Source organism: Miniopterus natalensis, chromosome 18 (assembly GCF_054644295.1).
Source record: "Miniopterus natalensis isolate mMinNat1 chromosome 18, mMinNat1.hap1, whole genome shotgun sequence".
Lineage (NCBI taxonomy): Eukaryota > Metazoa > Chordata > Mammalia > Chiroptera > Miniopteridae > Miniopterus > Miniopterus natalensis.
The window spans coordinates 10,968,288-10,994,348 of NC_142098.1; the positions used below are offsets into that span (position 1 = coordinate 10,968,288).

Consider the following 26,061-nt stretch of genomic DNA (forward strand, 5'->3'; position numbering starts at 1 on the left):
AGAGCGGGGAGGGGCGGTGCGGCTGCGGCTCACGACAACAACCGGCGCCGCCGCGGGTCTGGCGGGAGCCGGGGGCTGGGCCGGCCACGCGCGGGGCACCACGGGAGCGGGAGTCCGAGGCCCGTCGGCCGTCACCTTAGACCGCGCCTGAAGAGCATAGACCCCGCGTCGCGGCCGAAGAGGGGTGCGGCGCAGGGGCCTCAGGGAAATGTAGTCCTGGCGTCTCGCTTCTTCCGCCGGGAGCTAAGGCCGCGAGAGCTGGGTCTGTGGGGTGCCTATCAGACCCAGAAAGCTAGCTCGGGAGCCGCCGGGAGGTGTGGTTTTCGCCCCCGACTCCTCCCATCGTTCCAGTGAAGGCCAGCGGCCCGCCGAACTACGACTCCCAGGGTGCACGGGGCTCCTTACCCTGGGAACCCCGAAGACACTGGGAAATGAAGTTCACGCCTGCTGGAGGCTTGGGCTGGAGAAGGGGCGGCGGCCAGGGGTTAGTCTCAGTTTGAGGTACGACCCGGCCGCCGTTCCACACAGCGTGGAGGAAAGATGCCACAGAAGCCGCGGCACCTGTCCTCAAGGAGAGGAGGCGCGTGGTCGAAAGCACAGCAGAGCACGCGTACTCCTCGAGTCCCTAGCCAGGGGTCCCCAGACTCAGACTCCGTGCGCCTTTGCTTGCTGTGGAAGGAGCAGTAACTTGGGTACTTACAGCCTGCCCCCGCAGGGCTTGCTGCTAAGTCAGCGGGATCACCTAGCCCTCCGGGCTCGCAGCCTCCTGGGGAGGGGAGGGAGATGGAGGAGGTGGCCGCCGCGCGGAACAGCGGATGTACCCCCACTAGGGGCCGCTACAGGACTAGGGGCTAGGCTGCGCGCACCCCCACCCCGGCGCAGACTAAAGTCTGGACTCTGCTTTCTCGTCCTGAGAGGAAGGCACAGAAAACGCTTTATTTTGGTGAGGAAGTCAACACTCCCCGCACAGTTAAGATGCACTTGCGCAAACTTCACTACCCTCACCCTACACGAGATCGCTGGTCCAGGCTTCTGCAGTCCGCAGTCATCTGGGGGAGGGCTCTCGGCGCCCTTCTTGCGATGCTTCTTAGAGCCGAATTTGCTAGACTACCGAAGCCAGGGTGCCGGTTCAGAAGCATAGCCAGCCCACCAGCCCATCTTTAATTCTTTTATTCTTTGGTTTCAGCCAAAGAAGCTACTGACACCCCGTTAGGTGGAGGAGGAAAGGGGCCTACATGGTGGGTGAGGCCCGGGATGTCCTGGAGGAGGAGGAGGAGTAGAGGAAGGTGGAGCGAATGGTCCATCCCGGCGGGAGCTGGCTGGGCGAGTGGCCCCGCATGTGTGCCTGCATGGAGGCCAGGCTGGGGCAGCCAGCCCCGCACAGAGAGCAGCGGTAGGGTGCAGCCCCGTGTGTCCGCAGGTGCTTGGTCATGGCTGAGAAGTCCCGGGAACGTTGGGGACAGAGGCCACAGGAGAAGGGCTTCTCTCCTAGGGCGGGTGGAGGGGAAGGCTGGTGAAGATAAGGGGATGAAGGCTGGCCTAGGGGTAGACCAGGGCAACTGGACAAAGGAGTTGCGTTAGAGCCAGGCACACAGAGAGGGACTTAAGGGCAGGCAGATCAGTGTTTAGAGAGAAGCAGACAATTTACACTGGGCCAGGTGCCTGTACCTGTGTGGACTCGGTAGTGTGTCTCCATCTGGTGCTTGAGTGCAAACCTCTTTCCACAGACAGAACAAGAATAGGGCCTCGACCGAGCAGGAGGGGGCGGGGGAGGGTGTTGGCGAGATGGGTGGCCTGCTTTGCCCACAAAACCTGCACAGGTTGCAAGTGCACCTGTGGGGACAAAGAAGGCAAAGGAGGGCAGAGCTGGGAATCCCAGGGGCAGATCACTGGAACACTCAGGCAAGACATCAGGGGCTACACTAAGACTGGAGCAAAAGCATCCTCACCCTACTCACCTGTGTGCCTCTGATCAGATTCTTCCATCTCCCCAGGGCTGAGCTTTGTGGGCGCCCGGGGGAGGGAACCTGGAGGGAGCAGAGTGAAGTAGGGGCCCTATTCAGGCTGAACTTCTGCAGCCCCAGCCCCAGCAGGGAGACCCTATTACAGGGTTCATGCAGGCTAGTGAGGGGCTTACCTGATGTAGGGCTAGAGAAGGCCAACTGATTCTGGCTCCAGAACCCTTTGTGGAGGTTAAGGGACAGTGGGATCCTGGGGGTGGGATGGGGAAGAGTAACAGACTTGGCAAAACTAGGGATCCTGACCGATCCCATCCTGAAGAGGAAGGTGTCATTAGTTTTCAGGGGCTGGGCTTTGGCTTCCCCTGTGTTGGGAGCTTCTTGTCCTATCTCCAGCTCAGGAAATGTACAATAGAGATAAAAGATGTGGTACCCTTCCACCCATCACCACTGCCTCACCTGAACCACTCCCCCTCCCAGCTAGGCTTCCATTAGACCCTTCACTCACCTCTGGTCCTGAGGCCAGACCTCTTGCCAGGCTGCAGTGATGGGCGTACTATGGGAGAAGGGAGTGCCATATCTGTGTGGCAATAGCAGGAAGCTCCACAGGGCAGGCTGGCCCTCCCTCAACCAAGGGGTCTCAGCCCACCAGGGCCTAGAAGTGACGCTGGTTTGGAGGGAACCTGGTAGGGGTGGGGGGCCAGGCAACTCCCCTAGACTTTCCTCAGAGCCCCCTGCACTCTCCCTCACCCACATGATCACTTCTTGTTTCCCATCTACTCCCCTGTGGTCAAGAAGGGATTGGTTGAGTTTCTCCTCTGATTTCATCTGCTCCCTCTGACCCTCCTGCATTGCCTCTGCTATCTCAGGATTCTCTTTTGGTGGCCTGTGCTTGGGCACTGTCTCCTGTTCTCTCCCACCAGCTCTAATAAACATCTCTGGTCTCTGCTCTCCAAGGTCCCCCCCTCCTCTCTCAGAATCCCTTGTGGGTCTCTCTGGCTTCTCCTGATGTTCCTTCAGCTCTTGATTCAACTCTACTCCAGCTCTGTCTCTTCGAGCCTTCCTGCATGCCTCTTCCAGGGACTGCACCCCCAAGGCCCTGGCCGCCTCCTCAAGGGGCCCCAGTTCCCCAGGTTGCAGCTCAACACTCTCTCCATAGACAAAGTACAGAAGTTGTGCGAAAGTGGAAGGGCTGATTCCTTTCACCAGAGTCCAGTGGCCCCTGCGGCCCAGCTGCTGGCTCACACCTGCCAGCACCAGGCTGTGGGCAGGGAACTCCTGGCTCCCCACTGTGATCATGGTATCACATAGTGCTGGCCGGAGCCTGGCTGCTAGCCGTACCAGCCGATCAGAGCCGTAGGGGCTAGGCAGTCTTGTTGGGGACAGGGGCATTTTATCTTGCCTGGATACCAATCTCAGAAGTTCTGAGACAGAGGCCACAGTGTGAGGTCCGTAGTGGAAAGGGGAGGGAGGAACAGCATATTTCCAAGCCTGTGGAGGTGAGGGGAGAAAGAGTGAGTTGCTTGTTCTGGATGAGAGCTCTCTATCTTGAGCAAATAAACTAATCCAAGAGAGGGCTTGAGCTTATCCAGAACCATAACAGGGGCCAGGGGCATGGGGTTGGGTGGAAAGAAAATGGAAATTAGACCAAAGTGAGGACTTAAAGAGCAAGGACCAGGTACTTAACAACTGTATCAAGCAGTGGGTTTAAGACTCTATAGATGGATTTTGCCAGTTAGCAATCTCTGACTTAAAGGATAGCAGACACTGACACTTCTGCTTCTCTGAGCCCCTCTGCAGGGAAAGACTTCTGAGCAGGCCAGGCTCTCTTCATTCCACACAAAGAGATCACCTCAAGACCCAGTCAGTCCTGGCAATTAGGGACGGAGCAAGACGCTGCTTCATGGGAGAGTTAAAGAGCTAGTGTGTCCCCACACAAGTCCATTGTGTGGAGCCAATGGTCTTGAGGAGCAGAAAAGTCAGCGATATGGGGATCATAGCTGCAGGAGGGCAGGCTCCAAGGCATCAATCGATCATCTTGAGGCTGAAGCATCTAGAACACATCCTCAGAAGGAACTGGGAGAGACCAAAGATGCCTGTCTAGTGAGTTAAGAGAGCAAGTACAGAAGCCACCGGAGACCAGGCTCTTGACCCAAGGATGGAGAGAGGTTTTGGAGAAGACTTTGACCCCTGAGGAAGTGAGAGGAAGGGAAATGAGAACTGTAGAAAAGAGACTATTTCGTTTCAAGGTTAAGATAAGGAGATGGTTTAATTTTGTTTTTCATAAGCCAAAAGTGAAGAATAAAAAAAGACAGAACCCAACAGGACAGAAATTTATCACACATCAAAACCACCGCACTGGCTTTTAAGAAGAGAACTGGGAACCCAGATACAAAGAGATAGACCCAAATGTCTCAGTGCCCAGTGGAAACACTCCTAGGTGTGGTGAGGACCCTTGTGGGAGGAAGGATTATTACTTGGGCACCTCAGGGAGAGGGCTACAGATTGGCAGGAAGCGGACAGAAAGAGGAGTATAATGGGAGGAAAGTCTCAGCTGGGGAGAAGAAACCACTCACCAGTTGTAGCTTCCTCCTGAACACCGCATGTTCTGAACTGCTGTTTGGGCTCCTGCCCACCCCCCACCCCGGTAACCCCGCCCCTGACCTCACAGTCTTCCATTGGGTGTCCCAAGTATCAGTCTGCCGCAGTTCCCCCACGGGGTGTGGTCTTATACCCCTGCTCTGACTCACCCCTCCAGGAAAGACCACCCTTCTATCCCAGAATCCAGGCATTCTGCCTCCTAACCTCCTATCCTCTTATTTCATCTGTGAACTTCTAGAGTCAAAGAAGTGTATCTGAAGCAACAAAAACCTTGGACTGATCAGACCTGCCTTTGAGTCTCATCTCTGCCATTTACTGGTTGAGTCACCTTGGGCAAGTCATCTCTCTGAGCCTCCCTTACCTCGTCCATGAAATAGGGTAAACCTCTGCTTACCTCATTTGGAGGGGGGTCAAGATGAACTGGTGACTGTTAAAGTGGTTTGTCACAACCTGCACCATTCACATAGTCTTAATTTTGTTTCTTAGAGGTGTCAGCAGAGCTCAGGCAGATGGAAGCCACTCTCTCAAGTAAAACAGACTAAGTACCTGATTCCAAGGAGGGGGAAGGAGGGCCGACAGCATGCCTGTCCTGGTACTGGGAAGCCTTGACTGCTCTGTGGAATGACCTGTCATCTGGGCCACCGTTGCGGACGGGTGTGAGTGACTCAAGTCCTCCCATCAATCTCTGAAGGGGGCAACCCCAGAAAGGGTCTGTGGTGGTCTTCGAAGAGAAAAACTCCTTTCCTTGGGTTGATGACAAATGACATTTCTCTGAAATCAGGACTCCGGGGTTTCTTTTACTTCCTGCCCAGAGGGTCAAGGTCCTCGGAGATTTCCCCTCTTCACACTTTAACACTTGTTAACCCAGGGAAAGGATGAGACCTGAGAAACTCAAATTTCTTTTTCTGTTTCTTTATTTCATGATCCCTCATCCTTTGGCCAATTCTCATTCATTTGACAAGTGATATAACTTATATGTGCCTGGCGTGTCATATATGCCCAATAAATACGGGAAGATAAACTAGTCAGGCACTGGAAGGCTGCTCTGGTAACAAGACATAGTCTGGTCATCCCCCCCCCCCCCCGGGCGTCTCCCTTAGATCCTGGTCCCCTCCTAGACTCAAATATTATGTCCCTAAACTCCTGTTTCTCCCTTTGGCTCCAGGACCCCAAAATGTTCAGACCAACCTTCCACTTTCTCTCTCCAGACCTAACATGCTTTCTCTCTACCTCTCACTCTAGCTTGGGTGCAGGTAGAAGTTAACCCTTCCTAGATCAGGCAGGGTGTGCCAATGGGTGGGGCTGGTGGAGGGGCAATAATAGGGTGGGGAGAGGGGAAAATGAGTCAGAGTGAAAGGGAAAATGCAAATGGGCAAGCTGTATTCATTTGCTGCTCTGAAGGTTAAATGTTTTCCATTTCTGAGCTTTCGAACTCCTCACACCACCACACCCAGAAGCTCCCTAGACACCCATATAAAAGACACTTGGCCTGGACACATAAAAGCACCAATGACAGGTATTTACATATACACAGAAATCCTCGATCCCTGAAGATATAGAATAAGTGCAGAGAGCCATGAGGGAGAAACCCCAAGTGTATAAAGAGAGGTACAGAGGTCTGTCACCACCCAGTGGAGTATGGCCCCCTTCTCACCTCTCAGCCCTCTATCTTGTGTCTGTGACTCAGTGCCCCCACTGGGGTGGTTTTCCCATTGATGATCAAGAGAGTTGGAGACAGCTTAAAAGGCAGCATCCTCTGTAAGCCAAATGTAGTGACAGGAGTGTCAGTGGGTGTTTAAGAAGTCTAAAAGGGAGCAGAAGAGGCAAAGGAACTCCCCATTCAGTGAACAAAAGCTCCCAAGAATGGGAAACCCTTATCTTGCCTCCCACTTGGGGTCTACTCCATCTAAGAGTATCCCTTTAGAGACTTCCTCCCTCCTTAGAGGTATCTCTAGGGCTGCCTACACCTCAGCCCTTAGGCTGGTGACACCATTCTAGGCCATATCTCTCTCTCTCTCTCTCTCATATATATATATATATATATATATATATATATATATATATATATATATATATATATATATATGACTTCTTATATATTTTTAGAAGGAGAGGAAGGGAGAAAGAAACAGTGATGTGATATCAAAACATTGATTGGCTGCCTCCTGCATGCCCCCTGCTGGGGATCAAGCCCACAACCTGGGCATGTGCCCTGACCTCGAATCACACCAGCAACCTTTTCAATGCACAGCATGATGCCCAACCAACTGAGCAACACCAGCCAGGGCTCTCTCTTTACATTTTTTACTGCATAGCCCAGGCTTTCTTGCATGGAGTAAGCAGTGACCACAGAAGCAATTCATGCTTTGACTTGGAAGGACAGGGCCACTGCCCTTTTAATTTTTGAAAGGTCTCCCCTCCTCAGTCTCAAAAACCTTGTTCACCTTCCACTTCCCAAGCTGACTCAGTAGGAATCACCTGCAATTTTCTCCCTGAGGACCACAGGTTATGGGGACACAAGCCTGGACCCTGGTAGAGGGTGGAGTAGGTAGGAGAGATTAGGTAGGACATAACTGGAAGAGAAGTATGTGGGGAAAGGAGGTATGATTTTTGCCTCTCAGTCCTTTATAATACTCATATTACTAAGTAAAGTTTGAAATCTGGTATTTTTTATTCTCACTGATGAGCTTGACCAAGAGCCCTTTCAGGCACAACCCAGCTTGATATAAATATAGGCTGTCTCGACAAAATGTATACACTACTAAAAGCCGATAGCTCAGTTGATGTTTCTTTCTTTTCAGATTAACCCATTGGAATTAATAATTATTCAAAGTGTGTATACATTTTTTGGGACACCCTATATTATAATTCAAAAGTAATCAGAATAGACCAGATAGAGGGATGGTTATTTTATGAAAACATCCTCCCTTTACCTCTCTTATTTTAAATATTGAGTAACTCCAAAGCTAAGTTTTAACAAGATTCTGTTCAGAAAAATTCTATGAACTTTCAACTTTCCCCAGGAACACATCTCTACCCAAATTATGGTGGTTAACACCCCACACACACACACACACATTTTTAAGGTGGTTAACACCCCCACACACACACTGCATTTTTTATAGATTAAGACCAATTATCCAATTCTCACATAAACTTTTAAATGTTCAAGCATTCTGGTTAAATACATCCAACATACCAGAGAAGAGACACCACAAAGTGAATTCATTTTTTTCTTCCCTTAAATCTATATTGTACATACCCAAGAGTCAGATACAGTCATAGCCACGTGAGCTAAATCTAGGTCACAGAGAACCTATCATAGCACACCTTTTGAGGATTACGTGGAAAAAGAACTAGACTAGAAGTAAACACACACACACACACACACACACACACACAACTTAGGTTCCACTGCATCCTCACAGTGAAGGGCCTTTTTCTTCAGCCCTAACATGGGGCTAATTCTTCTAAGACTCTCAACTTCCCCACAGGGACTGTTTTCAAGACTAGTACTGAATACCAGTATTGCCTTAAACCCAGGGAGAGAGCCCCACTCTGACATCTTCTGGCTGTGTCCTTCCCATGGCCTTAGGGGTCCAAGAGCATCTAGGAAGTACCCACCTGGAACCTGTGCCCACCCCCCAATTCTAGACCATGCTCTGGGAACTCAGAACCCTTGGACATCCTAGCCCAAATGGCCCACTTCCAGGGCCTACATGGGCCTCAGCCCCAGATCTGTATTCATGAGAGTGGATTGTGGGACTGATGTAACTTTAGACCCTGACTGTGTGTGAGAGGCAGGTAGACTAAGCTTGGACATGCAGGCTAGTATATGTGAGATACCTTGAAATGTGTGCCAACAACAGGTGTAGGAAGAAAAAGGGGAATTTTCATTTCTAGTCATGCCAAAGCCCCATAAATAATATGGAAGCCTACTTTATTCCAATAGTCTTTAAACTCTTAGGGGAGTCATCATCCCTTTGAAAATGTAAGCTATAGAATCAACTCTACATCACAAAATTGTAGACTCTCATACCATTTTGCATGTGAATGATAAGGAATTCACAGACTGTTCTGAAGCCCAAACTTGGACAGGCCAAATACTCCTCACTTATCCCTGTGACCGCTTTTGTCCCCCACTCCTCCCCAAATCCAAATCCAAATCCAAATCCAAATCCAACATGCATACAGTTTTTTTTGTGATTTCCAAGAGTTCACAAACTCTTGAAATCCACTCATAGACCACCACTCCCTTGTATTCCCCATCCTTGGTTTAAGAGCTCTGGGCGTACATGAAAACACTCTGAAAGCTTTAATACCATGTAATGCTGGAAAAGCTGAGTGAAAATAGATATCAATACCCTGCCTCATAAATATAAAAAGCCTTCAGCAAAGACAACCTGGGTGATTTCCTAATGAGCAGGATATTTCACACACCTCTTCCTGTGCTCCGGTACAGCATCCATCTTTCCCATGCACCTACCCCATGCTTACAGCCTGATGTCTTCTGGGAGTCACCAGAAAGGATTTGGGGAAGAGGTGGGGACAGGACTAAAATGCCCCGGATATGACCCAATCTGGGTTTTGTCTAGAGCGACCACAGGCAATGATATTCATGCAGGACAAACAACTTGGCTGGGGTTTGGAGACATCCCCCCTTCCTCAAAACCTCCAGAAGGCCATGGGCCTAACCTCCTAGCCACATTGTCCAACCTGGACTCAAATACTGGAAAATCTGCCAAGAGCACCTCAACCCAGGAGTCCAGAGACCTCAAAAAGCCTGCAGACACATGTTCCCAGCACAGCCTGGATGCAGTGACCCTTGACAACTTCCCATTGGGCTTTTGAGCTCATCAACACTCACTCTTCAACCCAGGAAATCTCTCAAGTGCACACTAGTTTCATCTCTTGGCCAGTGACTCCCAATAACCTATGGAGAGTCACAGGCTTCTCGCTCCAGTCACCAGATCCAGACACAGTCCAGAGACCCCAGACAGCCTCTCACAGTTCAGACGCCATACTTCATGGCCAGTGACCCCACACAGGGCTCCAAGGGCCTCCAACTGCCCCACAACACACTTCCAAATCAGGCTGGCATCAGGAACCACGGACTAATTCATAGGGCTTGCTGGCCTGGCCTCTGCCCAGCCAGGTCTCAAAGTTGCCCAGGAGGCCCCATTTCCAGTCTCCCCAAGGCAGAGGGAGTTCTGAGGGCCTAAAGCCCTCGGCCCTTACTTCCTAACCCTCACGGCGACCGCTCAGTCCCCTATATCCCAGCTGTGCCCGGGCCAGGCCCGAGCTCGAAGAAGAGTAAGAAAAACCATGGCACTCACCAGCTCAGACCCTGTTCCTCTCCCCACTCGGCCTCACATACACTCGGGGCGGCGCAAGCCCGAGTGGCCGTTAGAAAGCGGGGACTGTCGCTAGGCCAGGAATGGGAGGCCCCGGCGCGCGCTCTTCGCGCCTGGATCCCGAGGCGGATGCTGATTGGTTGCAGCTCCGGCTGCATCCTCTTTCCAGGATCTCGAGCCCGCCTCTCGCCCGCCGCTGATTGGCTGAGATCGAAACCTCAAGCCTGCCTCCAATGCTGATTGGCTGCGGAATGTGCCCTCTCCCACCGTTTCTACAAGGTGACTGGGACTTGAATTTCCTCCACCTGAGTAGCCCTGCACTCTCCCATCCCAGGAGTTCAGGGATACCACCGCTTTCTTGCTTCTGCCTTGCCACGCTGAGTAGCTCTTGTTGCAAAGCCTTTCACCTTTCTCTCAACTCCTTACAATCTGTTGAGGGGTGTGTGTGTGTTTGACTGGGACGCACTCGAGAGCCAGCCCGACTTCAGGTGCCCGTGGGCAGCTCCCCTGTGCCACCACTGACTGGCTGCAGAACGCACCCTGCCTCATCAGGAAGTATGCGGGGACAGGGGAGACACAAGAGGGGGCAGTGCCTTGACCCGCGCATGAATGGCCTAGGCCTAGATACTCGCTCTTCAACTGCTCATTGACACCTCAACCGTCAGCTGAGCCAGGATTACCTGCGAACTTCGTGTGCCAGTCCCCCCACCACACTGTAGAGAAAATGGCCCATAGCGCTGCCCGGCCATTAGCTGGCCCGGGCTTCGGGCCCGACCAACGGCCTTTGTGCCTCGGCAGGGTTTTGGAGCTGACAGACTGCAAGCTCGCACGGCCGCGGTCTGCAAGGGCCAACTGCCTCCTTTCTCCCACCGGCCCTTCAGCGGTTGCTTCGCTGATTGGCTGGCCCCACTAAGCGGGGTTCGAGCCTCGTCCAATGAGGTGCAAGGGCGCTTGGAAGAGGCGGGCATTGCTCAACCGCTGTCACTTCTGATTGGTCCCGAGGCTGGCTTCTTCGCTTTTAATCGATTAGCGGGCCGGGAGGCGGGAGCCCAGCTCCGCTGTTTCGGACTTTTGGGGGTCTGTCCCTGAGCTTCGGCTCAGCTCCCGGGCTCCGCGGAGTGTGTTGTGGAGGCTCCTTCCGCGCGACTAGCTGTGGGGCTGGGGGTGGCGCGGGTGTTGGCGCAGGAGAAGCCTGGAGAGGGCGGGCGGAGGCGCCCGGACAGCAGGCGGGGAACCGCCTAAGGAGAGGGTCCGCTACTATACGATACGCGGGAGCAAGCCCCTGACAAGGCAGGGCAAAGACGGGCGTTGTGACAGCGGTGACAGCAGCTTCCGCTTACGGAGCCCTTAACTGGTACCACGCTTTCTGCGTCATCTCATTGGCTCCTAAGGGAGCCGATTGCTATGCTGGGTTAGCCTCTCGGTCAGAAGCAAAGTTGCTTGTCCAGCAGTGAGTAAGGGCGTTGCTGAGCCTCCGCCCTTGTTCTGGGGAGAGTCCAGCATTCAAGGGACACTACGATTAAGCAGAGTTGATCTTGTAGATGTGGGGTGGGGTTTGATGTGGTCACATGGGCTCTGGTTTACCTCATTATAAATGAGGGTGGGAGTTGGTTTTTTATTTTTGTTTTGGACTTGAATCTGATCCTGAAGTCTCCAGCACTCAGCACATCTTTGCAACTCCTCAGGCAGTTGGACAAATGCATTTGCATTCTAGAAAAGGGTATTTAAAATGTCAGCCTCATCGTATCTGCCACTTAGTCATCACTTAACGCTGAGCCGGGCCAGTTTTAAATGCTTTGCATGCATCGTTTGGTTGAATCCTCATAGCAAGCTCTGTCATACTTACTGTTACTTTTCTCACTTCACAGATAAGCAAATTGAGGCTGGGAGAAGAAATTGATTTCCCCTAAGATCTCACCAGAGCTGGAATTTGAACAAAGCCTGTTTCAATCTGACTGCAGAGCCTAAGCTCCTAACCATTGTTATACACTGCCTCCCATCCTAACAGCTACAGGGTCTACAGTGTGGGCACCCATGGTCCTGGGCAGTCCTCAGCCACCCTAGGAAGAGGAATGATGACAAAACCCACTGGAGCAGACAACCAAGGTGCAAGGAGGTGACGACACTCAGCTTACATAGCCCACCCTTGGCAGAGCAAGGAGTAGAATGATACGTAACCTTCTGAATTCAAACCCTCATTCCTAATCACTCCTCGCACTGCTCCTTTCCCACTTCACAGATGAAGAAAATGAGGCTGTCAGGAGAAATCAAAGCTGGCAGACTTAGGTCTTTCAGACCCGAGAGATCATGCCCGGAACCACACTGCGTCCAGGAAGTACTTGTCTGGTAGATCCTGGGTTGGATCAGGTGGGAGGTCTTCTGATCCAGCCAGCCTTGTCTGCAAACAGTGAGTTATTCTGGTCCCAACTTTGGCCCTAAAGGTGGTTGGGAGTGTATTTTACAGCCTCAGACCATTGGGAGCTTCTCATTGAGAAGCCCTACTCATAATTGCTACCGTTTATCAAACACTTCTTATGGTCCAGGAAAGGTGAAAGCGTTCACATTTTACAGGTGAGAAAACAGACCCAGGGAGGGATGTAACATTTCTTTGTTTACAGATCTAGTGAATGGTAGAAACTGTGGATGGGAACCCAGGGACCCTTACTCTAGAGCCCTGAAATCCAGCTACACAGTGTGTGCAAGCATGAGAAGATGACGTGAGGGACCCTGGGCTCTGGCAAGGTGGAGTAGGAAGGGTTGTTGGCTTCATTCTGGGGGCCGGATTATAAGATGAGAACCAAATGCCTGAGAAGAGTGGAGAAATAACTATAGATTTTTGAGTAACTATCCCGTGCCAGACCCTACGTTAAATAAGTTTTACAACAGGATGCCCCCCCAAAAATGTATACACACTTTAACAGCTGATAGCTCAATTTTGAAAATGAAATGTATTTTAATAAACTGCCTTTATAATTATTCAGAGCGTGTATACATTTTTGGGGACACCCTGTATACACTGAGAAACAACCTCATAGTTAAGAAGCTGAACACTAGATCCAAACTGCCTGGATTTATATCCTAGCCCTACTACCTGATAGTTGTGAGACCGTTGGCAACTTATTTAACCTCTCTTGGCCTCAATTTCCTCATCTATAAAATGGGGATAATGATAATGAATACCTGCCAGGGCTGTTGAGAGGATTCAATGAAATAATAGAATAGTAGCATCTCTTCCCCAAAGCCCTGAAACTGAGTTGCTTCTTCACAGTCACCATTACCTGATTTCACTCTGGTGTAGACACTGAAAATTAAGGCCATATATTTGCCATGGGAAAGTTGGGGAAGTGTGCTCCCAGAACAGGTAGCAGGTGCAAAGGCCCTGAGACAAGAGTGAACTTAGTATGTCTGAGGTACAGCAAGAAGTCAGATGAGCCAGGCAGTTGACTAAGGCTCAAGAGTTCAGCTCAACTGCACAAATGTTCATAAAAGACACAAAAATGACCCTGTACTTTTCAGAACAGGGTCTGTAGGACCTTCCCCAAGCTTTGATCTCTGGATAAACCCAGGGTCATGATTACTTTAGAGGCTCAAAGCTTAGAACTCCATTCTTCCTGCTCCCTATCCAGGGCTCATTTGTCAGCAGACTTGCATTCACTCAAATTATTTATTAAACTGTCAGTATATGCTACCTGTGATGAGCCCTGGATAAGACTAGCCTCTTTGAAATATTTAAATTCAAAGATTTAACCTTAAAATTTTTTATTAATTGATTTTAGAGAAAGAGGAAAGGAGAGAGAGAGAGAGAGAGAGAGAGAGAAGCACACTGACTTGTTCCACTTATTTATACTTTCATTGGTTGACTCCTACATGTGCTCTGATGGAGGACCAAACCTGCAACCTTGGCATATAGGAACAGTGCTCTAACCAACTGAGCTACCCAGCCAGGAACAAAGATTTAAGTTTTTAGAAAGGAATTATCCTTCCAGAACCAAATGGAAAGTATAGCAGCTGAAATCCAGAAGGGGCATTTAAGCCAGGGGAAGGAGAGAGAGTAGGATGAGGGAAGACTTTCCAGAAAAGGTGGTGATGCCTGAGTATATATTTTTGGAGTACTTCCTATATGCTAGACATGGTGCTTAGTAGAAAGTATATAATAGCAAGCAAGAAGAGACTGAACATATTAGTCTGCTACGACTGACACACAAAATATCACAGACTGTGTGGTTTAAACAACAGAAGTTAATTTCTCACAGCTCTGGAGACTGGAAGTCCAAGATCAAGGTGGTGGCAGGGTTGGTTTCTCCTGAGGCCTCTCTCCTTGGCTTGCAGATGACTGCCTTCTCACTTTGTCCTCACATGGCCTTTCCTCTGTGCATGCACACCCCTGGCGTCTCTTCCTCTTCTTATAAGGTACCATAGGCTGAATGTTTGCCCCCACAAATATCCATATGTTAAAATCCTAACTCCCAATATGCTGGTATTGAGAAATGGGACCTTTGGGAGGTGATTAGGTCACAAGGGTGGAGCCCTCATGAACGGATTAGTGCCCTTATAAAAGAAGCCTCTTATACCATGTGCTGTTACAGTGAGAAGACAGCCATCTATGAACCAGGAAGCAGGCCCTCACCAGACCTGCTAGAGCCTTGATCTTGGACTTCTCAGTCTCCAGAACCGTGTGCGATAAATTTCTGTTTTTTATAAGTACCCAGCCTGTGGTGTTCTATTATAGCATCCCTAATGGACTAAGATATAAGGACACCATTCCTATTGAATTAGGGCCCTACCCTTATGACTTCATTCAACCTTGATTTCTTTCTTAAAGGCCCTATCTCCAAATGCATTTGCATTGAGGGTTAGAACTTCAACATATGAATTGGGGGGGTGGGGACAATTCAGTCCATAACACTGAATATCTGCCACTGAGGGGATCACAGTCTGGTAGGGGGAATGCATATTCTCACTTCAGCGGAAGGAAAAGAGCAGAATGATTAAGATGTCAGCTCTGACAGGGTTTGGATCTGACCTGTACCACTTACCAACTGTGTAACCTTGAGCAGCTTTCACTTTCTGTACCTTGAAAGGATCAAATGAGTAGACCCCTATGAAGTTCTTAGAACAGCTCTAGCACAAAGTAAGTGCTCATTAAGTGTTGGCCTTTATTAATTGCAAGTAAAACCGCACTAAGTGCTATGTGGAAAAAACACAAGGTAGACACTTTAAGAAAGTAAAACAAGATTCTGATCTCGCCAGGGTTTTTAAGGATGACTTCCTGGAGGAAATGATGCTTGCACTGAGATTTGAAGGATGAATACTTGCTAATCAGACTAGGGATTAGGGAGAGTTTCCAGGCAGTAGAAAAGGAGGTTCCAGAGCTGTGGGAATCATGGCCTGGAAGTTCAATGTTGATGGAGCACAGAGCAAAGCAAGGGGAAACAGGGGAGAGGAGGGTGGGCATGTTTGGCAGGATGTGGCCTAATAGGCCATGCTCAGGATTGCTTGCATCTCCTAGGATCCATGCAAAGTCACAGAAGGAGGTGTTTCTTTTATACAGAGGATGGTTTAATGAACCCATATGTACCTATCACCCAGGTGCTACAGTTACCAACATTTTCCCTCTCCTATTTCATCAATACTCCCTCAATTTTAGAAAAAAAATTGTTTTTCTCCTTGAATACATTCTAGTAATGAAAGCTGTTAGGACAAACATTTCTTGAGAAGGAGAAACATAATAAACATACTTGACTTCATTATTAGGCAACACTTGGACTTGCAATGTGATCTGTTGTATCCAGCCTTGCTGTAATTGCTTATTAGTTCCAGGAGTTTTTCCTTTTTATTGATTTTTTGGGATTTTCTAAATAGACAATCATGTCACCTATGAGCAAAGAGAGTTTTATTTCTTCCTTTTCTATCAGTATATTTGTTATTTCCTTTTCTTCTCTTATTGCATTAGCTAAGACTTCCAGTATGGTGTTGAAAAGGAGTGGTGAGATGGGACATCCTTGGCAATTTGATCTTAATATTCCTTTTGTACAGCAAGAAGAACTTGAACACTTTAATTATGTGTTCAACAGTACTAAAGAACTCCAAAGAGACCATTTTCTTAACCATTAACCTTTTCTATTTTATTGCATTCTATTCCAGTGCCCATGACATCTAAGAAGGCATCTAAGAGGCATCTAAGGGATTCTTCACATCTTTAATGTCTCCTGCTTGAGTTTTGAAACATGAACTTAGTTAAAGCATTGTCTCTTTAATCTTCTGTGATATATGAAATTTGGGAAAAGGCACCTATTCATAGGGCAGCTTTTTGGTTACTGAAGGAATGGCCCAAGGTCTAGGCTGCTGTTAGCATCAACTATCTCCCATCTGGCTTCAGCCTGGAACAAAGGCTGTTTGAGATCACAACTGTAGAACACTCTCAAATAGAGGCATTTGATTACTTCTCTTGGGGACTGCTGGCATCTTTGTATCATCCTGGATCCCATGTTTGGCAATTGCCTGTTAAAATGGCCTCCATAATTCTCTTCCCTTTTGCGCACCTCACACACTAATCCTGGCCCTAGTCATTGACTTGTTTTAACCAATTGGACAATAGCAAATGTGATAAAAGCAGACACTAACAAATCTTTGTTCACTTTGGGACTTGTCTTCTCTTGCGGGTCTTGGGAACCCTGCAAGCACCACCATATGAATAAGCTTGGGCCAGCCTGCTGTAGACACATTACCCACTCAGACCCATCATCCCAGCCACCTATACAATTGTCAGCCAGCCATAAATGTGAGGGGGGCCACCCTAGACCAACCAGCTCCCAGTCACCCCACTAGCTGACTGTACCTGCATAAGTGAGCCCAGGTGAGACTAACAGAAGAACTGCCCAGCTCAGCTCAGCTCAAATGATCCCACAGAATCAGGAGCTAAAAAATCAGTATTTTAATGCCCTGGCCTGTGTGGCTCAGTTGGTTGGGTGCTGTCTGGTACACCAAAAGGTTGCTGGTTCATTCCGGGTCAGGGCACATGCCCAGGTTGTGGGCTCAATCCCCAGTAGGGGGCGTGCAAGAGGCAGCCTATCGATGTTATGCTCTCACATCAGTGTTTCTCTCCCTCTCCCTTCCTCTCTAAAAATCAAGAATATATTTTCAGAAATCAGTATTTTAGCCCAGCCAGCATGGCTCAGTGGTTGAGCATTGATAATGAACCAGGAGATCATGGTTCGATTCCCAGTCAGGGTACATGCCCGGGTTTCTGGCTCGATCCCCAGTAGGGGACGTGCAGGAGGCAGCCAACCAATGGCTCATCATTGATGTTTGTAGCTCTCCCTCTCTCTGAAATAAAATTAAAAAAAAAAAAAATCAGTATTTTAAACCACTGTGTTTTGGGAGTGGTTAACAAAAGCTAACCAAGATACCCCAGACCAGAGTAGTTTCTAGGCAACAAATATCACTTGCCTTGACTCTGGGTATAGATCCTGAAAGTTGAAAAATTCCTTCAGTTTCCAGACATGTTTCCTTAATTTTCTTAATGAATTTTTATGAGATAAACTTTAATGCCAGGGATCTTTTTTTAAAAAAAAATAATAATTTTCCCAGCAGGACTGGAAATGGTTCTTCAAAAAGACCATTGTCTCTGTTTTGCATCTTTCTATTTCCATTTGCAGAACATCTGAAAAGACAGTCAATTCAGTGAGAAGTCATGATTCTCAGTAGATCTCTTACTTGGGTTAAGTGATGTGTCCCTAGCTGAGCTCAAGCAGGTGCTGGGGGTGGTGAACTGCAGTGTGGAGGGGAATCACAGCCACCTCCTGGTCTCAGCGAAGGAGGAAGGAGACCAAAGCACTGGAATCTCAGGGAAGCCCCTAACTCCTGCAATGTCCTTCCAGCGCCCCCTACCGACAAGGCCTAACCCGTGCCAGCTGATAAATTTTGGAATTAAGAGACAATAAATTGATAACTGGCACAGGTGAGTGATGGGGCCCCCTTTTATTAATAAAAATGGCAGCAGTGATATGGCCAACATTAAATTCTCAGTGCTTTCTGTGTTATTTCTGGTCAGGAGGAAGGTTGATGCAGAGGGAGGATAGTGGTCCTTTCTGCCTCCAGGGTCTATTTAACTCTACAATACTATAGCTGATTTAATTTGCTGTACAGAGCAGAGTGTGTTCTCAACGTTAAAAATACTTAACAGAACTTGTTCTTGTGTTTTGAATATTTTAGTTATGAAACACTCAAACACTTTACCAAGTGATGAGTAGGCGATGGTGATTAAACTTGTTTGCTAAATGAATATTTGTTTACATCTGTACAGTTTCAGTGTTTATAGAGAGTGTAATACTATCAAGTGATTTAAAATGCTTTATATTATTTGGCTAGAAATGGCTGTTTTTAATAAATGTGAATTTTTTAAAAATAAAGATTGTTGCTTTCCCCCTTGTCTCTTCCCTTGATCATTGGATGAGACTCACTCCATCCCAAGGCAGGCATGTGTCCCAGGAGTGGTCAGTCAGTCAGAGCCCCCTCCAGCAATGAGACAGCACAGCATCCAACTAAGACAATGGGAAACAATCCAGAGGGGCCACATGCCACTGTGGGAAGCCCACACACCCAGTTGGTGATGAAAATATCTGCCTCCCTTCCCCACTAGTTTTTAAATTATTTTTACATTTTATTTCTCTCTTTAGCACTTACTGTTCTCTAATATGTCTATTTCCCTTATTGGTTTTCTCCGTCTCCCCCTCCAGAAGGTAAGCTTTATAAAGGGGGAGAGCAAGGTCTTGAATTGTTCCCTGCTGGATCCCCAGAGCCTAGAGCAAGGCCTACTGCACTTGAGAGGCAAGCAGTAAATATTAGAAAGCATGAACAAGTTGGCGGTATTCCCAAGAGTGCTGGAAAGATATTTATACTTTTACCACCTCGGCGGGGGCAGAAGCAATCTGTCTCAACAAAGCTTCCTGGGCCCTCTGGGACATGGGCATGGTGACATTGTCTGTGTAAGATAGGTTCTCAGTGGATCTGGAAAGTTGCCTCTTATAATCCTACAGCCCTTGGATCCCCTCAAAACCTTACATAACAATGTAAGCTTTTCCGTATAAGGCGGGTTAACCCACCCTGGACTCCGGGTTCTCACCCATAACTCAGGATCACAGGCCACCCTGCAAAACCAGCCAAGTCAGTGACCAGCTTTCCTGAAGACTGTTGCTGTCTCCCAGTTCTCACCTTTCTGAGAAGCCCGTTCCCTGCTGTCTGCTTTGTCTCTGACCCAGGACACTTTTAGCTCTGTTGTTCTGAGGGGACCTAAGTAAAAAAAAAAAAAAAAAAAAAAAAAAAAAAAAAATCCATTTCCCTACAGTCTGTTAAACCATTTTTGTTAACACTGTTAAAAATATTTTTGATAAATAAGTAAGCCATTTGGTGCTATGAATATATTTTTTTTGAGTTGGTTTCTCGTAAATTGCCCTGTTTCCATACTTTCACTCCATTCCTCGGCCCTGTGCAATTTCTAACTGCAATCCAAAATGAAGACATTTGGATCGGAAATAATGCCATCAGATTAAAAATCTCAAATAATGACATTGGGTACTCTGAAAACATCATGATGCAAGTGTGGGTGTAAATCATTTTACAAATATTCATCAATTGTCAAACTGGATAACCATTCCTGAATTAAGAAAAATTAACCATCATAAGACAATTTATAAGAAAGGATGTATCCTGTGCATACACAAATTAATTTTTTTCCTCTGCTGTAGAGATTTACAGATATAGAAACATACAGTCATGTGTTTTTCCCCAAATGAACTTTTTATCTTGGAAGAATTTTAGATTTATAAAAAAGATGCAAAGATAGTACAGAGCATTCTTATGTACCCTTCTCCCCGTTTCCCCTAACGTTAGCATATTACATAGACATGGTACATTTGTCCAAACCATGAAATTAACATTGGTACAATACCATTAATTAAACTCCAGATTTTATTCAGATTGTACTAGTTTTTCCACTAATGTCTTTTTTACTCTCTTCCAGGTTCCGGTCTAAGATGGCATTTAGCATACATTTAGTTTTGTGCTTTGCATTTTTCCCAGTGAACAGTCTATCTTGGAGATGGTTTCATATAAGCAAATATAAATGTGGCACCCTTTAAACTTAGCTGTGTAGTAGCCCATGGTGTGAATAAATGAATTATATAACTAGTTCCCTTCTGACATGATTTAGGATGTTCCTCAGTTATTGCTTTTCAGTTACTCCTGTACATAGGTCTTTGTACAAACTTGTGAGGCTATATGCAGGATAGATTCCCAGGGGTGGAACCAGTTGAGTCGAAGAGGTGCAACTTTCACATTTTCGTGGATAAGCCAACTTGCCCTTATAGAAGGTACAGTGGATGTAGTCAGAGGTATGTTCCTGCTTGACTGCTATATAACATTGTAGTTTATTTGTTCCGTTCTATGATCTCAGATGGTGAAAGAAAGATTGGCTCAGTGGGGCAGGAGAGAGAGATAAGCCTGGGGAGGTGGCAAGGAGACAGGCCATAAGGGCCCTTCAGGGACTGACTGAGGAGCTGGACTTTGTGCTGAGGGCACTGGGGAGCCATGGAGGGTTAGAGGCTGGATTGAGCCATGGACAGATGTAGTCATTTGGAACAACCATTGAATGACTGCCTCTCTCTTGGGTGTCTTGACACTCATGTCTTTGCTCCCCTCTCACCCACAGGAGTGGGCCTCTGAGTGGAGGGACCAGGGCAGACTAACCTGTCCTACCGGCTGAGGCCCGCCTTGGACAGGTTACGCTGCTACCAGTCTGGCCGAGCCATGCTCCTCAGGTATGTGGCCAGGCGAAGCCAGAGAGGTTAGTGGCACGCATGGCACAGATGGAGAGAGAGGCCTGCCTAATTTTTTCCCAGAGGCCAGCTTGACCCCAAGGCCTGGCCTGTTTTGACTGCTCAGTGCAAGTTTGAGAAGATTTAGTGGGTAACTCTTTTCTCAATATATATCTCATATCCAACAGCGACATTTTTATAAATATTTATTTCCTGGTTTTTGTTGGAGAACAAAAGCAATAATTATCATAGAATATTTGGAAAACACCAAAATGCCCAAGGAAAGAAGTAAAAATCCCCTGCAAGTGTCTCCTCTCCCTTAAGGACCAATGTTAGCCTTTGGGAGACTTTAAATTGATTTCAGAGAGAGGAAGTGAGGGAGAGAGAGATAGAAACACCAATGATGAGAGTCATTGATCGGCTGCCTCCTGCACACCCACAACTGGGATGGAGCCCAAAACCTGGGCACGTGCCCTGACTGGGAGTCAAACCATGACCTGCAGGTTCATAGGTCTATGCTCTACCACTGAGCCATGCTGGCCGGGCTTTGTTAACAATTTTAATGCAAATGTGCACATACTTATATTTTTATCAGAAAAACAATCGTACTTGGCATGTTATTTTGTAATCTTTTTTCCCTACATCACAATGTTACAAGTATTTTCCCATGACGTTAAATATTCTTTTGCAGTGTGATTTTTAAGGGCAAAACTGATTTTATGCATATTAGTTTTCATTAATTCCACAAACATTCTTGAAACACCCTCAAGCCAAAACAAAAACCCCAACATATTAATTCTAACATATGCTGAGCCCGTCTCTCAGAGAAAGCACCAGTCATTTTCAAGTATGACTAAATGCAAATATCTGAGTCACTTCGGAGAATCAGCTTCTATATGAGGATAGTAGAGCCCTTAACATTTGAAATTGGGTTTTACCAGAGACAGTTGCAGCTGCAGCAGACAGCTTATTTCTACATTTGATTCTGATTACACAGAGTTGAGAAAATTCCTGATTCATAATAAAAAGACCTACCAGTTCCTGAGCTTTTAGTATGTTTGGGCTGTATGCTATGAGGTAGGGTCGGTTGGAAGCCCCATTTTACAGAGGGGCACACTGAGGCTCAGAGTGTGGTGAGGCTGGTGAGAAGCCAGTGGTGCCTCTTTGCCTCTCTCAGAGAATCCTCGTCACAGACTAGGTCACTGTGAACTTGCTCATGAGGACATACCTAAATTTAAAAGTAAGTAGATTAGGAATCGACACGTTTATGAGGCAGCCTAGGGATGGAGGAGAAGTTTCATTCCAAGGCCTGCAGAAAAGCCAGTTAGGCCAGTTAACCCGGAGGGGCTTTTGTGTGTTAAAATACGGTGCATATCACATCTAAGTGGTGTTTTAAAATTCTGGCTTCAAAAGTAAAGCTGTATATTATTTAGTATTTTAGAAACCCCTTTACTAGTCTTTGTTTTTGAAAAGTAATAGATGATCTTTAGGGAACTATTTTCAAACGCTATAAAGATACATGTGATGTGACCGTTCTTCCTCTTTTCAGCTCTCCACCCTACTCTCCCTCTCAAAAGATTCCTTCCTGGGAAATATGCATACACAATTTTTATAAAAATGAAATCACTTATGCCTACTGTTTTTGCCTTGTTTACTTAACAACAGATCATGATGATCTAGGATACATCTATCCTCTGAAATACATTACAATAGTAAAAAATAAATAAAAAAGAGATGAATTCATATCTACTGCCAAGGAGAGAGGGCCATAATATACATAGTTAAGTGCAGAAAGCAAGTTGCAAAGCAATATTTAAAGCATGTTCTATTAAACATATGTGTTTGCTTATATAAGTATATATAGATCTGTTGATATAAACTTTTGAAAAGTCAAAAAGGAATTTTATTATGTGTTAATAGCAGTTATCCAGGTAGAGTGTTGGACCAGATTTGGGATGGGGGGGATTTACTATGGAGCGAAACATAGGAAACTTCTAAGGCAGGATGGTGGGAAGCTAGGAAAATTTCTGGGCAAGTGGAAAGGGGAAGCTGAGACAAAATAATTAAACAAGGCCAAACAATTTGACTAACAGCCAGCCAGTGAATCGCAAGACCTTATCTTCCCTAACCAAGGACACTTGAGAGCAAATGGTTTATATCTTCCTCCCTAACCAAAAAATGAATAGTTTAGATCACCCTGGTCAGAGAGATAGGTAGCAGGGACCCAATTAGTGCCATTTGTGCCAGCTAAACCCAAGGACGGATGAAGTCAAGAGAACAAATAACAGAAAACCTGATTAGAGCCAGACAAACACAAGATAAAAGTAAAACAGTAAAGCAGACCAAAGAATAATCCCAATACACTCCCCTCTACACTCATTTTAATGCATCAGCACATTTAAAATGCACCTGGAGCCTGGCCGGGCGTGGCTCAGCTGTTGAGCATCGACCTAGGATCCAGGCAATTGGGGTTCGATTCCCAGTCAGGGCACATGCCCAGGTTGTAGGTGGTTTGATCCCCAGTCGGGGGCGTGCAGGAGGCAGCCAGTCAATGACTCTCATCATTGATGTTTCTATCTCTCTCTTCCTCTCCTTTCCTCTCTCTGAAATCAATAAAGATATATTTTAAAAAATTAAAAAATAAAATAAAATGCACCTGGAAAGCTGACAAATATCCTACTGAAACCCTCCCCTAAGATTCTCGAAGACAGATAAAAACCCTCAAGATAAAGGCCTGGTGCAAGCTCGCTCTAGAGCAGGGGCCATTTGGATATTTATAACATCATTCTAGGTCCATACAAAATTATCAACTTAAAAATTAGCTATGAGAAAAGCTCCTAAATGTATTGAATTTTGAATCCCACCTGCGGTTGCCTTGGCAGGGCCAGACCAAATGATTTCCCGGGCTGCATACAGCCCCTCCGGCCAGACTTCCCCACCCCTGCTCCAGAGCACGCCAGGCCCCTTCCTGGGCATGAACTCTTTATTTCTTCCTAATTTCTAAGGGTCCCCACGAGACTTGCAGCCAGGGGAGCAGTGGCCAGAGGGAGCTTATCCTGGGCTCACCCCCGATCCTGCCTCCAACACCCCTTTTCTCTGACTTCCCAGCGAGCTAACGCAGCCCGCCCAGGCTCACTTCTTTCCTATACCGTTTCTAGGGAGCCAAAGCGGAGAACCGCCTGGGCTCTGCCCTGTTGTTTCTTCTGCCCTAAGTCCTTCCTTTGTTTCACTGTCCCCAGCATTAATAAATGTGCTCTCAAAATTACCTGAACTTGTATTGTGAAATCTTTCCTACATGAAGTCAAGAATCCACTCTGCAGGCTGGCCTGAGGCAGACCTGCTCTGGGCCTGAGGCCCAGTCCAGTAATGCTTCTATTTCTAAATGTTTATAAACTTTTAAGTGAAAGGGTTACAAACGATTTTTACTTTTTAAAAAGTATTTTCCCTATTCTTTTAAACATTTTAAAAAATATCTTGACCCATTAAAAAAAAACAACCCTACATATGTATCTACAAGAACAAAAGTACTGTATGCGGTTAGCAAGTTTTTCTATTTTACATTTCTTGGAGGTTTTTCCATGTTAAAACATTATTTTTTACTACTCTGTGGTGCTCTAAAGTAGAGATATAGCATAGTTAATTTAATTGGTTCCCTACTGATGTTCATTTAGGTTACTAGAATAAACATCTTTATATATGCTTTCTGATTATACCATTATGACATCTTTTTATATCAGCTCACATAAATCTATTTTCTTTTTTTAATGTTTTTTTTAAAAATTGATTTTAGAGAGAGAGGAAGGGAGAGAGATAGAAACACCAATGAGAGAGAAACATCTATTCGATGCCTCCTGCACACCCCCTACTGGGGATCAAGCCCGCAATCAGGGCATGTGCCCTGACTGGGAATTGAACCAGTGACCTCTTGGTTCATGGGTTGACACACAACCACTGAGCCACACCAGCTGGGCATAGATCTATCTTGTTTTTAACAGCCACTGAGAATTTCAGTCCAAGGATATAACATGAGTTGTAAAACCCAACCCCTGCTGATGGATATTAGGTTGTTTCCACTTTTTCACTCCAATAGACTTCTTTGACCATTACAGATTTAAAAAAACTAATATGTGAATTTAGCATTCGCAGACCATCGGCAGACCAGTGGAGTAAACAAGGATCCCGAGAAACTTTATTTTACAGGGCAGGAAGCCAGGCTTTCCTGGTAGAGTCTACTTGCTGTCACATGGCCAGAGGATGAGCTTGCTTCAGAAAGGACAAAAGAGCAGTGATGAGAGTCTTAAAGTGTGCTGTCTGTCATGCACCCCTTAGAGAACTTGCTGGAAGCTTTAGTCCCTAATAGGAGGATGTCTATCACCTGTACTGGTCCATCAGCCATGCCCTCTGATTTTCTTTTAATAAACCACCCCCTTCTCAACACCACCCCTGGATGCATCCTTAGCAGGATCATTGGTCCAGGGTTCTCCCTACCCTAACCAAAGGGTGGGCCTAGAACCAAGACCAACACAGTAAAATTTTTTAAAAATATATCTTTATTGATTTCAAAGAGAGGAAAGGAGAGGGAGAGAGAGAGATAGAAACATCAATGATGAGAGAGTCATTGATCGAGCCCACAACCCAGGCATGTGCCCCTACAGGGAACCGAACCCCGATCGCCTGGATCCTAGGTCGATGCTCAACCGCTGAGCCATGCCTGCCGGGCAGCACAGTAAAATGTGATCCTTGACCTTGACTAAAGCTATTGGGACAGAGGCCCTTTCTCACCCCTGTGCTGCTTAGCTATAAAGATGTAAGTCTGGTGTCGCAGAGAAATCCTGCCTTAGAATGAAACAGGTTTCCTGGAAACCTAGGCTGAACTCCTGGATCCAGCCCTATTGACTTGGTTACAAGAGCCAATGAACTTCATTTTATACTTCAGTCAGTGCCAGTTGGGTTTCTGCCATTCCCACTGGAAGAGTTCTTGTCCATTCACCTTTGTCCCAAAAGAAAACAAATTAACTCATGCAAACAGTATTTATTGAAAATCTGTGCTCAGCCCAGTGCTGGGTGATGCCGGGGACAATAAATGACCATGACAGAACTTGTCCCTCCCCTCATAGCAATCCCAGTCTACCAGAGCTTCAAGAGACAATCACGAACCACTCAATAATAATAGTAACATCCACTGTGAAGGAGGCATCTGTGAACGGGGTGGTGAGATCTAAGGACAGGACTTCAAATTGACACTGATAAATGGGCCAGGAGTCAATCAAATGAAATGAGGCTAAGGGCTAAGGGTTCATGCATGCATGTCTGGGGGTTTCAGGGCACCCCCAA

The 26,061-nt window shown here is 46.9% G+C and overlaps 1 protein-coding gene and 1 long non-coding RNA gene across 3 annotated transcripts; one reads left to right on the forward strand and one right to left on the reverse strand.

Annotated features, from left to right (window-relative positions):
* The first annotated feature begins 885 nt into the window (after window positions 1–885).
* On the forward strand, window positions 886–5,067 carry LOC148090997 (uncharacterized). The gene is made up of 3 exons (XR_015716050.1): window positions 886–943; window positions 4,798–4,937; window positions 5,046–5,067. It is a non-coding gene; the product is annotated as an uncharacterized LOC148090997 (long non-coding RNA).
* On the reverse strand, window positions 1,232–3,350 carry ZBTB32 (zinc finger and BTB domain containing 32). 2 transcript variants are annotated; one of them, XM_016220865.2, is made up of 5 exons: window positions 2,467–3,350; window positions 2,138–2,211; window positions 1,959–2,027; window positions 1,669–1,833; window positions 1,232–1,488 (listed from the first exon to the last, which is right to left on the reverse strand). In XM_016220865.2, the coding sequence occupies exons 1-5, from the start codon at window positions 3,348–3,350 to the stop codon at window positions 1,232–1,234; spliced, it is 1,449 nt and encodes a 482-aa protein (XP_016076351.2). The 2 variants fall into 2 exon arrangements, with proteins under 2 accessions (XP_016076351.2, XP_087683221.1); XM_087827095.1 differs by having other exon boundaries at window positions 1,959–2,274.
* Window positions 5,068–26,061: the final 20,994 nt, after the last annotated feature.

Bases quoted from the DNA above. Each gene is read 5' to 3' on its own strand.
- ZBTB32 (XM_016220865.2), bottom strand. From the start codon at position 3,350: ATGCCCCTGTCCCCAACAAGACTGCCTAGCCCCTACGGCTCTGATCGG. The intron at 1,834-1,958 runs GTGAGTAGGGTG...TTGTCCCCACAG, and splicing joins ATCTGATCAGAGGCACACAG to GTGCACTTGCAACCTGTGCA. The intron at 1,489-1,668 runs GTACAGGCACCT...CACCCGCCCTAG, and splicing joins ACACTACCGAGTCCACACAG to GAGAGAAGCCCTTCTCCTGT.